The 17,131-nt window shown below is 48.4% G+C and overlaps 1 protein-coding gene across 1 annotated transcript in view; it reads right to left on the bottom strand.

The window, feature by feature from the left end:
- The window catches only part of LOC119443023 (tensin-1-like), a 283,272-nt gene that overhangs the window by 18,148 nt on the left and 247,993 nt on the right, over positions 1–17,131 (bottom strand). Inside the window, 7 exon segments of the mRNA XM_037708140.2 lie at positions 6,084–6,170; positions 8,268–8,413; positions 11,183–11,225; positions 11,343–11,493; positions 12,147–12,217; positions 14,021–14,373; positions 16,611–16,738. Of these exon segments, the coding sequence (XP_037564068.1) occupies positions 6,084–6,170; positions 8,268–8,413; positions 11,183–11,225; positions 11,343–11,493; positions 12,147–12,217; positions 14,021–14,373; positions 16,611–16,738 (979 nt within the window).

Raw genomic sequence — 17,131 nt, 5'->3', positions numbered from 1 at the left:
CCCTTGAGGGAGCACGGCTCAGCGCCAACGGGGAGGGGTAAGTGGGAGCGGTGCCAACAACCGCGCTCGTCGCTCGACCGCACGGTCTCTTATCTCTCCCACGCGCAAGCAAGGAAGCGGGCAGCCAGCGCCGGAGGGAGCGGGGGGGGGGGGGGGGGGGGGGCGCACTTTTCCTCTGCCAGCAACCGCGCTCGTCGCTCGCCGCACCGTCTCTTATCTCCACACGGCTCTGACCTTTATGCACGCTCAGTTTCCGTTGAAGCGATAGACCGCACGTACCTTCGCCCGCTGCTTGCTGCTAGCGTTTTATCAGTCGTTGTCTGCAGTCATTCAGTGTGATCTATTCATGTTTGTCTGTGCGCGCTCACACCACGCTTGTTCATTCAGTTAGTAATAGTCGGGCCACATTTTCCAACGCACGCTACACATGTAATGCTGCCCGGATCGGCAGTGCAGCGCTACAGGTGTGTCCCTTCGCACGCGCGCTGCCCACGGGAAGCGCTTCTCATCAACACCACCGTTTCACACGCGCCTTCTCGTGGTCATCGAGTCTCTCTTCATGTCGGTCTACTTACGCCGCAGCACACCTGCTTACTTAATCAGCTCATGTTTACTACAATTCATATTGCTACCAAAGCCGCTCACCTTACATCGTATGACATTGCTGTGTTGCTATCGCATTCATTGCTTCGCCCTTAGGGCGAAACTGTGACATTTTTTTTCTTTCTTGTGTCTTCGTTTTTTTTTTTTTTTTGCGCAGTTTATAAACGTCTAAAACGCTATGGGCCCAGTGTTGCGCGCACGTCCAGAAAGGCTAGCACTGTCGCACTCTGTTCGCGCAGCTAATCAGACCGCTAAGCACGACTGTGTTGGAACGCGAGGGATTTGACACTTGCATTGCAGGCTGTAATTACCGATTCGAAAGTGCGCACAAGCTAGCAACACGACGAGGAAGAGCAGGGAGCGCGCGTACCTGCTAGCAGACTAACCGGAAGTCGTAGGTTCTTGCTCGACGAATCGACATCGTCGACCCGGTTGACATCACCAGATGCACCCTGGTGACCACGCCGCTGCCGCAAGGGGCAGCACCTGTTCTGGGGGCCACTTTTTCGCTCGCTTTGCTGGCGCTTTTATGGGCACGCGCGGCAAAAGTGCTTTATTTCGATGAATATATGTCGTTCGCCTGCTTAAAACGACTCTACTTGGTTGGAGGAACGTCCCTTTATATTTCTGCCGACATTCCGATTGACTCCGACGCGGCGAGCAACGGTAAGCGCAGCGCGCCGTCTGCTCGAGCAGACGACGCATCTCTCTCGTGTTCGAAATGTCGGTATTTTGACTGTAAGTGGCATGAAACCTTCTACCTACTCAGGATTTGGCGTCTAAATAACGAAAAGTTGCATATATTTGGGTATGAGTGTTTAAATGCTGACGGAGGTCGTAAATTATCCACTGTTGTGCCGCTTCTCCAAGGCCTCCTGAACACGTGCTGCCCCTAGCGGCGGCGATCACTTCCGGTCACACGAAGTGGCCGCTCTCTCGCCCCAGCGCGGGCGCGCCGTCGGAACACCTATCTTCTTACACCGTGCTGGTGACATCGTGGCGTACGCTGGGGATACCGGAAATGCCAGGAGAGACAGACAGCATTGGCTTCTTTTTTTCTTTTTTCCTTTTTTTCGTGGGGCGCCCGCGGCGCGTAGCGCTGCTGCGTTTGGCATCGTTGATCGTGACGGCATTCTGAACTCGATGCGCGTGTTTACTTCAAATGTTCAAAAAATATCTGACGTGGTAGGGTCTTTAACAGCTTTACATTTTGTATTATGCACGTAATAGCTCGCTCTAGACTCCGATACTGTCTGCGCGCTGCACAGTACCGGCTGGGTTAGAGGAGGAGATGCACGTCAGCTGCACCCCTAGTGCGCGCTTGATCACGGTACCGCACGCTCACCTCCTTCTCCCTACTTCCTCTTGAGCGCGCTTTATCACGTGACCTCCACTATAGGGCGCGCATCAAGCCACTATCCTTCTCGGCTCACCCTCACACGCTTTCCCTCGTACCCAAGCATACGGCGCGCGGTTCACCCGGGACGCGATAGGATCCTATCGCACGTGGATTTTAAACGGGACCTCACGGTGACGCCTACGACGAAAATTTGCCTGGAGTGTCCCTATTTTTGCTATCGCAATTATACCGCAGCGCACCACCCATGGAGCCCGAATGTTTATTTTGTTAGCTATACGACACTCCAGGCACATTTTCTGAGTCACCGTACCGCCCCGAATAAAGTGTAAATGCAAGGAAAATGAGCGGCCCGCACGCTTTATGTTGGTGGTAACGTGATATGCCGGTGCGAGTGAGGGCCGAGAAGGATGGTGGCTTGATTCCAGTAGCTTGATGTGCGCCCAATGGTGGAGGTCACGTAATCGAGCCAGCACTGCCGCGCTAGAGAGCGCGCGTCTCCGTGGCTGCCCTTACGGCCGAGCGCGAACGCGGCCCGCGCGCCGTATGTTGGGGCATGGTTGGAAGTCACCCGCTGGAGGTGCCAGAGCTAAGTGCGAGCCTAGACGACTGGTGGCTTCATGCGCGTCTAACGTTGGAGATCGTGTAATCTGAGTTTTGGAGACGCTGCAAAGATGAAAATGGTGAAGTGAGCGACAGCACAAAACGTTAGCGTCGGAAAAGCACGCGCGCTCCTCTCTGCCGGAGCTCGCGCAAGCGTTGCGACAGGACTGCTCACGATCGTCGAGTAAGATGTGTTCATGTTTGCCTGCGCGCGCGTGCAACCATGCTTGTTAATTTAATTACTAAGCGAATGTTTACTGCACTTTATACGGTCGATAAACCTACCGTAGTTGGCCAGTACAGTTTAACCTCGATATAACGAAGTCTGTAAAATCGGCAAGTTATCGTTGTACTGAAATTTCATTATAATTAAATGCGACCTTTCATGCAAATAAAAACAGTTGCCGAGGGAATTCTCTTACACGAAAGGCACCGCAATATTTTCTGAATTATCGGGCAATCCTAAAAAAATTAATTTCAATCAGAAAGACATCCCATTTTGTTCACTGACAGGTGTAGTTTCATGATTGAAATATGGTTTCATGAAGTGTCGACGATGTCTTCATATCGGCGGCACGAAGCAACGCCTTCATCAGCAACCACCATCCTTCTCGGCTCACCCTGGTGCCCACAGCATAGGGCGCGCGGGGCGCGATAAGAGCTTATCGCACTTACACTTTATACGGAACATGACGGCGAGAAGATATCGATGGTACGCTGCTCCGCTTTGGCGCTCCCTGTCACGTGACATGCGATTCTAGAGGTGCATTCGCAAGCAGCCGAATGTAATTCAACCATTTGACCATCCGCGTCCTCGGCAGTTTCCACTTATTGTCTCGGTATTCTTTCGCAGAGGCTATGGCATATCGTTATTTGAAATAGTATATAAACAAACTTCGTTATACTGAGGTTTAAAATAAATAGTGTTCTATGGACAATAAGTTTTTTTAAAGAGTGAAATAGTTTATTATATCAAGAAATTTAGGTAACATATTTACTCGCATAATGAGCGCATTTTTCCCCCGAAAAATATGCGCAAAGTTGGGGGGGGGGGGGGGGAGGTGCGCTTATTATGCGGGGTAAAATTTCGAGCGATTTTTTCCCGGGGCTACCTCCAAAAAAGTCGCCGTTTCGCCCGAAAGGCGAACCATCGATTGCGATAGCAAATGCGTAGACAGCTATACGAAGTAAGGGTAGTAGTTTTATAGGCCGTATAAACGTGCAACGTAATTTAACCGGCATGGTGTCGGCGCGCTCAAGCAAGCATGAACACATCACATTCGATGACCGCGGACATTCGCTGTTAAAACGCTGGCGTGAGGAAGCGCGGTTGCAACAGCGAGCGAAGTGACCTTACCTTCGTGTCGTGTATCGCTCCAACGCAAACTGAGCGGCGAGAACGGAGCACGCACAAAGGTATAAGCCGCCGTTGTACCTAGACTCAGCCCCCGACGCAATTATCGCCTGCAAGATAGGGCACGCGTGGCCGCGCAATGAGCAGTTCATGCGCACGACGGAATACGGCGCGTTTCCTCCCTGCTTTCCTCCTTCGAATGCGGGAGATAGAGCCGCGATCGTCTGCGCCGACGGCAATAATGCACCTGATGTGTCCATATGATTGCTATCGCATTAAATGTAGGAGACACACGGTATACGATCCGGAATCCGATACGGCCTCCGATACAATCGTACCCGCCGGACGCCATATCGGACAACAAATCGTACCGTGTCTCTCCTACTTCACGACAGCAAGTTCAGAGTGCGTTTATTACGCTGGAAAAAAAATCAAATTTTGACGACTAAAGTTGGGGGTGCGTTCATTATTCGAGTGCGTTCATTACACGAGTATATACGGTATGTTGAAGTTAGCTAAATCGAGGTTAAACCATACTGTGCCTAGCTATCGATGCTTCGCCTTTCAGACAAAACTGCGACTTTTTTTTTTCTTTTCTTTTTGCATCGTCTTCAGCTTGCCGATAACTCCCTTCCCCCAGCTCGTAAACTGTTATAATGGAGAAATGAATATAAGGAAGACAGTTCAGCCTCCCTTCAACTTCGTTACAACGGGTTTTTACTGTAAATCAAAATTCACGTTTCATACCTTCGACTACGCAGAAAAGTATAGAGAGCCTATACACACGCGACGTTGCTAAAAAAAGAGACAGACACAGGCGAGCGCGTATGTAGGCTTCCTAGGAAAAAGTACTATATAGTGCGCCTGTATGTATGCTCGCATATACAGGGACAATAGGAGAGCGCGGAAGTCAGCGCCGTTGTAGTGTGCGGTGCAGGCTTGGCTTGCGATTTGGCAGCGGGGCTGTTTTGACGCGTTTTCAGGTAGCAAACAGCTCGAGGGAATTTTCAACTGCTGCATCAAGCGAGTTACTAGCACAGTCGCGTGACACCAGATATCGGCTTAAACGACAGGAAAATCCTCCTTAATGAATAAATAAAAAAAAAAAAAGTTCGTCTTATCTAGTTATAGAAAATTCTTACTAAATGCACTTTTTTCAATGGGATTCTAAAGGGGAATTACATTTACTTCATCATAACCATTAGATCTTAATAACTCATTTCGTTATAAAAAGGTTCGACTGTTTTACAAAGACAGCACGTGGTGTTCAATTGTGCTAGTTTCCTGTGCATCGTCAGATTCTGTAACTTTGGCCAAGTGAAAACGGCAAGATATCTTGCGCAAATTGTTCCGAGGGTTGCCAAATCAGTTCAACTAAAGAAAGACAAATGTGCATGCGCAGCACGTCATGTGTGCGCATTATTTCTAAAGGCATGCGCTTGGTTCACATGACCACAATGGCTAAAGTGGTCGTAAACAAAAATGCGCTGATGAAGTTGAACGAAAACAACGCCGCACCGAGGCGTTTACGTTTACGGTCGCGGTCTAATGTGTCGAGGCAGCCTGCAGACGCCGCCGACAGCAGAAACTGGCGACCGATTTGGACCAGGAATCACAAGCGAAAGCTGCAGAATCATGACAAAGCTGACAAGGCAACTTAAATTCTACTGAAGCGTGCTGTCGAATTTGCTGACACCGGTCTTGTGGTCGCCGCCTTGTAACGGCAAAGTGGAAGAATTCAGGTTTGCATTGGCACAATTAAGATCGGGCTCTGCACCGAGTAATTGGCGTAGAATGAATGAGGAGAGTTGGCCCCTACAGTCAGCTAAGCGGAAGAAAATCGCAATAGAGGATCACCAACATAGGCTGAGGCCTCACTTTAGATATCCCGTATACTAATGTGCAGGAAACCCTTAGATCTTACTTCTTAGATCTCGTTTTCCCCTTACCCCCCTAAGCGGTATATAGTACACCAAACCCCTTCCTGGTTAGCTATATGGACTTGTTGGTATGACAACTATTTCCTGGTTGACCTCCCGGATTCTATTCCTTTTTCTCGTCCTTTTCTTTCTACTTAACACTCCGGTCAAAGCTTCTTATGACGCTATAGCGAGAGTGGCGCACAAGATATGTACAACTGCTTCAATGTTCTAGGCAAGCACATACCTTCTTCCCTGCTGATGTTGGGCTTGTACCAATACTTGGAGGTGTCCTTCACAAAAACAGGGTGGTGATGGATGACTTCAGGAGAGTCTGCATTTGCAAAGGAAAAACAATTCCCTCGTTGCGTTTTAAATAAACAATCATAGTCACAATACTCGCCGTTGCGTTGGTCAAGACAAATAAATTTATTTGTATAGTTTCGTCTGTTAAGAACGCAGTAACACTACACCTTGTCCTGGGTGAATGGACTGTGGTAAAATTGCAATAACTAAAAGGCTAGGCAAGCATTTTTCTAATAAAGCTTGTTGCTGGGCTAGTCAGTTCATGTTATACCTTAGACCATATGGTCGCTTAGCGCAAATAATGAAGGAGGGACGGGGTCAAGTGGAGCGACAATGTTTTTTCTGTATGTTGAGCATGTCTGTGTACAGTGCAGCCCACTTATAACGATATCAAGAAGAACGAAAAATCCGATCGTTATAACCGATCATCGCTATATCTGGACTGCCGTCAAAAAAAAAAAAAAAAAAAAGCCGAATATACTTTTGTAGTCCCAAAACCGAATGTGCCACTCGCGATAAAAAATCAACGTTGTAGAGAGTCGGATGTGAAAAATAAAACGTTTATTTACACCTCTAAACAGCGTTTCAATCGTTAGGTGCGCTGAAATAGAAATCTGCACTTGCTTTCGCGGAAGTTTCGGGTTCACATCCGCTGTGTGCATCGCGTTCAGCTGCCCGCTAACATTCGCGGCTATAACTTAGCGTGCACGAAATCAATGAGCGGACTCGATCGACGACAGTGCACTCTGCTTGAACATCGTGGTCGGTGTCAAAGACGGGCCATTGCTAATCTCGTCGTCCCTGCCGTTGCTGTCGTCGCCTCCGTCGCACAATGCCGCCGTCTGTCGCGACAACGATCGCCGCGTCAGAGATGTCTTCGCAGAACGAGGCAGCACTATCTGCACTCGGAAACTCCGTCGTCCAAGCACCACCTGTTTCATCGTCCGTAGCGACGTGCTCCCATAGTTAGGTTGTGTCACCGGCTTCCACCGTGTTATAGTTTCACCCACGGGGGTTTCGTCCTAGCGCACAAAGCACCCCTTTTCCGTTGATCGGCATGGCCACTGCTTCGAGCCTACATGATCTTGGCGCTCCCGGTTGTGATAATCGTCGATATCATCGACTGCGTGAGCTCGTACTTCGAGTCTGCAAAATTTAAAATTTGCAGCTTCGTCTCAAGCGACACAGCTATGCGCTTTGGTCGGCGCACCCCGCACCTCCCGCTGCTTCCGCGGCGCATTCCCGCGCTCGCTGAGAGAGAGAGAGAGAGAGAGAGAGAGAGAAAGGGCGCCGCTCGCTTATCGCTTTCTCTCTTTTTTGCTCTCCGTGGCTTACGCAATCGGCACGCGGGCGGGATGCGCTGCGCGGTAATGACGGCAGATACGAACTCGCGTAGGCAAACTTTTCGCCCTGTCTCAGTTAAAACGCAAATTTCACGACTATTCTGCATGAAAAACGCCGCTCAGAAGCAAAATTTCGATCGTTATATCCGATATGCGGTGAATAACATATCGTTATATATGTTTTTTTTTTCATAGCCCTAATGCATAAGTTGATACTCTTAAATCGACTCATCGATATAACCGGTATATCGTTATATGTGGTATCGTTATAACTGGACTGCACATATATATATTTGGTGAAAAAAAAATGAATAAACAGTCGAAAGTAATTGGCGCTCCCCTTGACTCCGTCCCTCCTTCATTATTTGCGCTAAGCGACCATATGGTCTAAGGTATAAGTCTTTCTCGATCCTTCGCTATATCAGGACACATGGAAGCACTGCTTGCAATGGCGTAGACGTTGACACGCAGATATCGCTACTGCCTCGCGTCGAGCGTAAAAGCCTACTTTCGCATTTTGTGTCGTTGCGAATGAATGAATGTGTTCTCTGGTGCACCAACCGTTGTTACATCCCGCTCTGACTTAGTTATATACTGTTCTTTATCGTTACACACTGTGTAACCTTATGCCTTCGTGGAACTGCGCACGTAAGATGGCTTCGATCATGGCAGGTTGCGTAGGCCTTAGTTGCATTCGAAATACGCCAAAAAATGGGGAGGAACAATTTGAGAATCCGAGAAGAGCCAGAAAGCTTCTGTTTGGAAAGCCGCAGTATACTCGCCTGTCAAGGAGAGCATGCTTGACCTCCTTGACTGGCCGAAATAGACGGTCGGCGAGCTCTGGCCGTTGGGGCTTGTCGGAAGTCCCGAAGACGGCGGCAGGCTCTGCTGCAAGGCACTCACGGTGGCTGGCGAGGGGCTCCTCCGACTGGAAAGGCGGCCACGACGAATGTACCAAACAATTACGTTACTCAAGTTTATCACAAATGGAGTTCCAAAGCTTCAAAATAATTGCCGTACATCAACAATACCCGTGCGAACGACCCGATTTCCATTTGCTACAATTAAACACGTGCGCATATCTTCGCAGTAACACCAACTACTTCAGTTACAAGTATGAAAATGTAAGAACAGTTAAGCAAGCGCAGCGAGTTTTCAGAACTTCGCCGGAACCCCGTAAAGACAGACTCTCAGGGGCTCAAAGTTAGCAAGATAAGGCGGTCAGCTGCAAATTAATGGTACAAACAAAGCATCCCACACAACAGGTCACAAAGATGAGAGCTTCCGTCTCGGCAGCTCTCTGGTTTTAGGTCAAACATGCAATTGAACCACTACATCCCCGCAAGCAAAGACAACGTTATGGTTATAGATGTTAATATTTTTTACATCGTCGTCACAGGATTCATCGATCCCGCTTAAATATATATTTTACAACGTAAAGGTTATTAAGGTGGTTAACATAATCGAACTGCGGTAGGACATAATCCAATTGCGCGTGCACAAAAGACTTAGATACGGTAGTGAGCGCACTGGCGTCGTGCCTGTATCTGGACCGCAAATGTTTGCTAAGGTTACCATTCTGTCGCCTGCATTTACCTTGATTCCTTGTATCCATAAATGTTTGATGTCTACATATATTGCATGCGTGTTTCAGATGTTGATAATTCACTGTAAGGCATCTCAACAACTTTTTTTAGCACCTAGTTATGCAATGAATATGATTTCCCTCTATTTTGTTGCAACCCTGTGATTGCAGTGCCATTTTGTAACAAGGAGTCTCGACCTTTGTCAGGCATTCATTTGCCTTTATGTTGTAATTTTTTTCTATGTTGTCCAAGTAAACTTCAAGTTCGGCGTGCTATAAATTTTCGTTAGCGCTGAAGCATAGAAAAAAAAGAAAAACATCGGCCAAAGCATGCATCAGGGTGGTAAATACCTGCGCAAGAGGTGAGCGCTGGAGAAGCATCGCCGCCGCAGTGCTGGCCTCAAAGCAAAAAACTCTCCTCGAAAAGAGGCGCTGAAGTTACGCAGGCGACTAAGCAATTCAGCCGGGCAAAAATAAAAGTGGAGCAGGAATTCCAGCAGCATGCAAAAGGCCAGGAAAAAGGTGCATGCAAGGAAAGTTTCTCAGGTTTAGTGGAACAAAGCACGCAGCGTACGCACCACCAAGAGCTTAATATTTTCGTTTGTAGTAATTTGTTAGCGCAATCAATGCAATGGATGTGATTCTTGGTTTGCTGTAGGTATGAGTGGATCAACTTTTGTAGTCAATCAGCCTCATTTTCTAGTTACCCATCAGTATATACATTGTAAAAGAAGTTTACACCCTTTGGGGAGTACCTTGTCCGCAAGCAGTAATTATCATCTGTCTTGCTTGTATTTTTTTTTCTTTGAAATTCTGCGCTCGCTACTTTGCTGTCAGGAATGCTATGCCACCCTGATAACGCGCGTGCCGTTCGTGTCATTGAAGTACCGGGCGCGCAGGAATTAAAAAAAAAAAGGGGAAAATAGGCACGCGAAATGACGATTACTGTTGGAGGACAAGATAAGCCCCAAAAGGCGGTAACTTTTCTTAAGGGTGATAGTCATTCAATTCCTCGAGCTCATGCGGTTCACATTTATTCGAACAAATCGTAGGCGCAACTGCTCAAGCGACATTGCAATGAAATGCAATGGGATGCAATTAAGATTATTATTTTTGATTGCTCAAAAGTACCGAATATTTAGATCTACAAAACGGCTCTAGGTATGCCTACACGCTGCTCGGAATGCTCCAACTAGAAGCACGGAGCCCGTTATGCACGTGAAACCATGATCAACCATAGCAGGTACGATCGCTGGAAACTCTAAATAATACAAGTTCGTCAAGTTCCGTTAGGAGGGTACCAACCAATTACTTTCCCAAGTTATATAATCTCCAATTGGCCATCAACTATGTATGCCGTCTCAAGCAGCCTCCTCTCCGCACCATACACGAAGCACCACGAACTACGTCGACAGCCATAGATCGACCACGCGAACTGCAGGGAGGGAGGCGTAACAGGCGGAGGAAAAATGTTGCCCAGTGACTCGTGTTGATAGCGAGCGATAATTCGCAATCCGAAAATACGAGCGACGTCGGCACGGGTGCGCGGCGAGTTCAAAGTCTGCGCCGGTACCGGCGGCAGGTTTCCTGGGGTGCGTGTCGGAAGAAAAGCGGCGTTTTACGCGCGGTACAGGCCAGAAGGCCATCCTAGCTGGCGGCAGGGAGAAAGGCTTTCTCGGAACTGAGCTACTATAGTCTCCTGCTTGGGCCACAACCCGCGTTGGGTGGCGGTCATTTCTCCAAGTGATTGCAAGCGCAGTTGCGGACCGCGCTTCATGGACGAATAGTCTATACGTTTCTGAAAGTTTAGCAGAGGAGACAGCGACAATTTTCTTGCTTAAATTTCAGGAAGCACTCAATTGATTTTCAGTATACCACTGCATAACCTGTGAAGGCCATCTACCTATGCACATATAGCATGCGCGTGGCGCCACACCAGCACGGAGTGCTGTCTTTTTGCTGCGTATCTACGTACAAGGTCAGTACGCTGTTAAGTGGAGGCGTGTTGCGGGAATTAGAAATCGCGGAAGTTGGGAAAGTACCAGAAGCAACACTTGACATGGAAAGCTACGCATCACGTCACACACGACCAGGTCACCGCGCCTCACTCACCGAGAAAGAGTTGGGCTTTTAGGCGGTAGTCCTCCCGACGAATCTGCGTGGAAAAAGAAGACGGCGGTTCGTGAAGGTTGTGTACGCTGACACGCGGTGAAATGCTACGACATCAGTAACGGCAGCAGTAAGCGCATACTTCGAGTGATTAGCGCCTCACCTTGGTTCATGTAGGGCGTCCTCGGAGGCACAGGGAACGCTGGCGTAGCCGGCCGGTCCGTCGCGCTGGAAGGACTGGCCGACGGACTGTCGTCCGTTCCCCTCGTAGGCCAAGGCGACGAGCCTTCCAGGGAGCTGTCGTCCTGCGTGTACTACGCCAGAAACATTCCGTAAGTTCATTTGTCACCGATATTTACAACACCGAGAATGTAATTGTTGAAGCGGATTTATTGCAAAGGCATGCCGGCCACATTCAGCCCGAACGCGGCCGGCCCCTTTAACGTATCTAGTATACAGTCAAACCACAACGACACAAGCGTGACGAACTGGCTGAACGGCAATGAACACTGCCACGAGGAGTGACATCTCGGCAAATAGCAGGATCCAAAGAGACAAAACAAAGCAAGAGATATGGCTGCCTGCGATTGCTCCGTCAGCCAAGACCGTTACAAGCCAACTCAATGTCCCATCTGCCTGCCTGCCTGCAAGCGTGCCAAATACGTTTTACGTTATGTCTATCCACAAAAAGAAAAGAACAGGTAAAAGACAGGCACGGCCAACACACTATCAAAATATACGTTATTACGGTAGCTCACGCTATTGTAACGACACCACATGCATGTACACAACGTGTCTTACGTGCTCGTTTGCGTAATACGTGCACACCATAACCATTAAAAACTGTCTAACACACGAAGGCAATTTTCGGCTGTGCAGTCCAGACTGTGAGAAAACGTAATTTATCAGCGGCCACGTTTCCAAAAATTTTGTGTTCGGATGTTTCGTGGCCTGCAGATTGTCTTACCTTGTTTGGAGTTGACTGGGCTATTGGTGCCATCTCATGTAACTGTACCGGTTCTTCTACCTTGTATTGTGCTGCAAAAATGGAAATGCAGTTGTAGATTGTGATGCTGGAAACATCTGTACAACTGCATGGCAAATTTAGTTGAAGGACTCATGCAGCGAAGAAAATGTTGATAAGTGTGTTAATGTATATCAACTGAATCATATATACACTGAAAAGCTTTTTCTTCACTTGACGCAGAATATTTACAGTGGTCACACACAGGCAGATCTTGCAGCAGCATGCCCCAGAATGTCGGTGAGACTAAAACCGTGCAGTTAATGTGGCATTTAAAACAGATTGTAAGAGCGACAAGTTGAGGCTTCGAAGCTTTAGCGATATAGCGCTAGCTTCTTGGCCGTGCCTAAAGGCCGCGCCTTCTTGCACGGTCCTTTACAGAGCGTAAAGGACCGTGCGATATAAAAAGGAAGAAGATGTGATTGTTGAAAACCTTGCATTACTGTCACAGTATCTATAACTCTACCCACTTTTGATAAAGCTATCTATCCGCACACAATCCAAAATGCAAATATCGTTGAAATTGCTCGTAAGTGGCGCCGATTAGTGGGTAAAGCGCAGTGAGTCATAGTTCTTCCGTATTCCTGACATCGATTAAGAATAACAAAACTGTGATAAGGATATACATGCAAATCGAAATAAAAATAGAAGAAACCGGTTAGATGCGCAAGTACGATGAGACCAATACGCTATACAATTCGCACAGCCGATATGCCAACTCACGCAATGGTTCATGGCATCATCATGTGTCCGTTAAGTTTCTAGCAGTGGCTGGATGAAAATGAATGGTTGTTTCGTATGCATCAGTGGCATTGCGTGTTTCGACGGGATCACACCGTATGCAATGGCTGCCAGAATATATTCTATTTTCTTATTTTATTTATTGTTTAATGACTGACAGCTTCTCGGGAAACATGCAAAACCAAAACGGAGACATATTTGCGGGGTGATGATGCGTGTCAACATATCCACCAGCTAAAAACTTATTGTGCTTTTGTGTTCCCTTCTCAACACAAAGAAGAACTTCAAGAAACCATTGCAACGTCAATCAGAGACAACATGACAATCACAGGGTTAGTTACTACACGAATCAAGGACGTGCAAGCAGCAGTATGTTTCAAATGCAGCCGCTGCGTTCATACAACACTGAGCGCCACGTGCTTGTCCATGCCGGTGCTTCATTTCAACAAGCACGTGATGACGCCGACGAAAGGTGCTTTGGTGCAATGCAGGGTCCAAAACTCGTTCTTACTCATGCTGCTTGATGGCAGGACGAAGAGAGAGCCGCCAAGGGAACTTTTCTCGAAAGCCAGCACTTAAATAAACAGTGAAGCGCACCTGTCTGATGACGATCGCATAGTGTACGTAACCGGCCTGCATAGCTTCGGTACTTACGTTATTGCAACGAATACTGGCAGCAAAATATAGCCAGAAAATAAAGATATAGAGAAATAGAAAAAAAACATAACTAGGCGTCGTGCTGTGATAGGCACAAGCTTTGAAGGATGGTTTTTGTACTCACACACAAGAGGACCACAAAGGTGGAAAGAGAGCGAATTGAGGACAATCAGCCACGTACAAGAATGTAATTCATTCGACTTCATCTGGAGTTAACAGGCGATCTTATTTTACACTGTTCTGCCCTGCCGTTCTGTTCGAGGTGACTAATTAGGGAACCCGTGCTAATGCTACCGTTTCATTAAGTTCTGCCAAACCATACAGTCTGTCTGCGGTACGAAGCCAATCGACTTCCGAGTGGCAGTGTTCACTGGGCGGCACTCTCCCTAGCAAGGTCCACTCAGTTGGAAGGAGCTAACCTGTCTCGACAGGGGACGACGCCTTGACCGCCGTTGAGAACGGCGGGTCGTTCAACATGGCCAGAATGTCGTCTCGCCTCGGCGGCGGAGCTGAGCTGGCAGAGGGCTGACTACCGGCCAACACGCCGGGTCTCCGCGCGGGGTCGCTAGGATCGCCGTACACGACCGACGATGAGATGAGCCGGAGCGGAGACGTACCTGCCGGGTCGCCGGCCGCCATTTGGTCGCGTGCCTGCTGGTGCGACCGCTTGGCCTCCATGAACGGCCTCTCCCGGTCGAACGACGTGTCCGACTTCTGGCGCACGATGGGCTGCGCTACTGTCGGCAGCGGCTGCGGCTGCCACTGTGGATACCTGCAGGGCACCGCGAGGTTAGAATCTCCCTTTTTTACGGCGAAGCTGTATACGACTAGGTTATGGCGGATCGCGTCCGCGGACGAAACGACGCGTAGAACAACAATTAGAAAAAAGTGGGTCGATCCTGGTGATAGTGCAAAAAGGGTCCAAGCTCAATGGCACATACCCCTGTGGGCTCGGAAACCTGTAACGCGCCCTTGAATTACTCTAGTCACACGTGGGACCCAAAGAGACAAAAACAATGCGCGCCGGAGCGATGAACGCTGTTGCCCAAACGCTAGTCTATGACGATGCGTGTCGCAACCTCAGTGATAAAACGTAATAGTCTACAAACCAATAGCTGTGTCTCATTCTCTCTTCACATAGCCATTTCCATATAGCCACGTCATCAGTTGCCCCTTGGGCTCGGTATGGGTAAGAGCCGTGTCGCTCGCTCCGAAGAGTAAGAGCGCGCCTTCAAGGAGCGCCGGCGCGCTCAACAGCGCGAATGAATGCGAAAGCGACGAGAAGCCGAACGCGCAGCGGCACAACGTGCTGCGGCCGATGGTGCAAGGTGGGATGAATCTAGTCGCCTAAGCTCGCTTTCACTCGCGCATACAGCATCCGGCGCGCGGCGACGCAACGAAGTTATGTGTTGTGTTTTTTCAACCATTTAGCACAACCTACAAATTAAAACTAACCCTTCCCCTACCGGAAAACGAACGTAAGCGAAACTTGTCTTGGGTGCACCTAAACTAGCCATGATGCGACGGTTGCGACGGAGAGAACGACGTCACTGACGGTATGCCCGCAGTCCACTGGTCTTCCACCTTCACATAGTGGAAGGTGGAAGACCTGTGAATCTTCTTTAAAAAGCGGTAATAAGCGTTCGCGATGAACAGACGCGGCTAGAAATGTCCGGTACACGATAGTTCACTCTTCGGTGGCAACCATATAATGCCACAAGTCATCCAGGTGACTCGAAGGCGTTACAGGCCATTGCGTAGTTGCCGCATCTGGAGGCTGAGAAGGTCCCTATTCCATTATCTTCTCGGCGCAACCAACAAGCAAAGAGCTAATCTAATATATTGATATAATAGAGCTTATCTGATGACAAATGCATGAGAGACAGCACACCGTACTATGCATGGCTATATTAATTTTTTTCGCATGGGCTGCCACGCCACATAATATGGGAATCAAATCATACAAAGCATGAAGGGCCGTTTCATGCAAATATACAGTGCAGGAGTGACTTGTTTATTATCCAAGCTCGGTTAACGATTGATTGGCTACAATGTCCGAGATCTATACCTCCGCTATAGAAAGAGACAGATGGCCTGTTTTGAGCACTCTGGGCCTTTCGGCATGCGTAGAAATTTGAACACATGGGCGTTTTTGCGTTGCAATCTAGAGGAACGCGCAGCCGCCGCAGCCGGAAAACGAACCATTGACTTCGTTCGCAGCGGCAGAATGCCACAGCCACTGAGCTGTTATTTGGATATTGTTCTGAACACGAATATCTAGTTGTATAGAAACCTAGCTGATCTCCTGAACGTTCATGGTGGTGTGCCAGCGAAAGACAGACGAAGATGTATAATCCAAGATATATAATCCAAGAAGATACAGAACATATGCCGACTCTTTTTGTTGGTAAATGTAAGAAATTAGTCTATAGAGTCAGCGCATGCCCGGCGTGTTCTTGTATTTTAGCATTCATCTGTGCCACACTACCATAAAATAATATCTAGCAAGAGAAACCGCAACGACGGGGGCTGAATTTTTCTAAGATAACACGCGTTTTTTACAATTAACAGCATGAAAGCTACGTATATGTGGTGGTGGTGGTGGTAGTTGTAGCAACAAGCGGGTTCAGCCTGGCGATCAAAGCCGGCAATTTCTCCGCCCGAGCGTATTTTACAATATCATTGCGGTGTTTTAAGATTGAAGATTGAAGGTTACATAAATTCTTCAAGAACTAACTTACAGCAGCTCACATTCATCGATATTAGTGAACTATTGCGACGCAAAAGCTCAAAACCAAACTGTTCAGTTTATATTAGGTGAGGCGGTTGCTCTAAACTGTTCAAACTAGACGAGCGCGCTCTCCTCCAGAGATGGCACGATTTTCGCATTGTGAAACGCCTAAGAACATGGCAGTAAACGACAGGCAACGAAATGTAATGCACGTAAAATCCGAAATTTCACCAGCCCTACAGGTCAGTAGAGTGGTAAGGACTCTATATTCCGCTCACCTGCGCAGCGTCACATCCCGGCTGCTCGTCCGCGACGGGATGATGGGCGACGTTGGCGCACTGAGGCCGCGATGGATCGGGGGCTTGCTGCTCGTGTGGATGTGCAGCGGGGTCGAGTAGTTGGTGCCCTGCGAGTGGTCGTCAACGGTCGCCATGTTCCTGCCTCGTTGTACTATAGAGCCTATAGAGCTATAGGCTGGGAATTTGTTTCCGATACGCGTCAGGCTGAATTGCGCACGTTCAGACGAATCGCATCTGCGGCTGCCGAAGAAGACTGGCAGCGGAAGTAATGTGGCGTATTCGCCGCTTATGCGTATATATCGAAATTCCTGTTCTGCCATAAACTATAGGAATACATGGTACGACGCAGCCTCCTATACGACGTGCGATGCGTCGCGGAGAGCTGGCCGCTCCGCCTGTAAGAATCTGTTGGAAGCTTATTTGTATGCGGTTGTTCGTACACCTAGTTGTATGCCGGATCACACACGGAACTGACTCCCTGTACACGACTGTCAATGATG

This window comes from Dermacentor silvarum, chromosome 2, assembly GCF_013339745.2.
Source record: "Dermacentor silvarum isolate Dsil-2018 chromosome 2, BIME_Dsil_1.4, whole genome shotgun sequence".
Lineage (NCBI taxonomy): Eukaryota > Metazoa > Arthropoda > Arachnida > Ixodida > Ixodidae > Dermacentor > Dermacentor silvarum.
The sequence above is the reverse complement of the archived record's forward strand: the minus strand, read 5'-3'. Positions and strand labels throughout refer to the sequence as shown.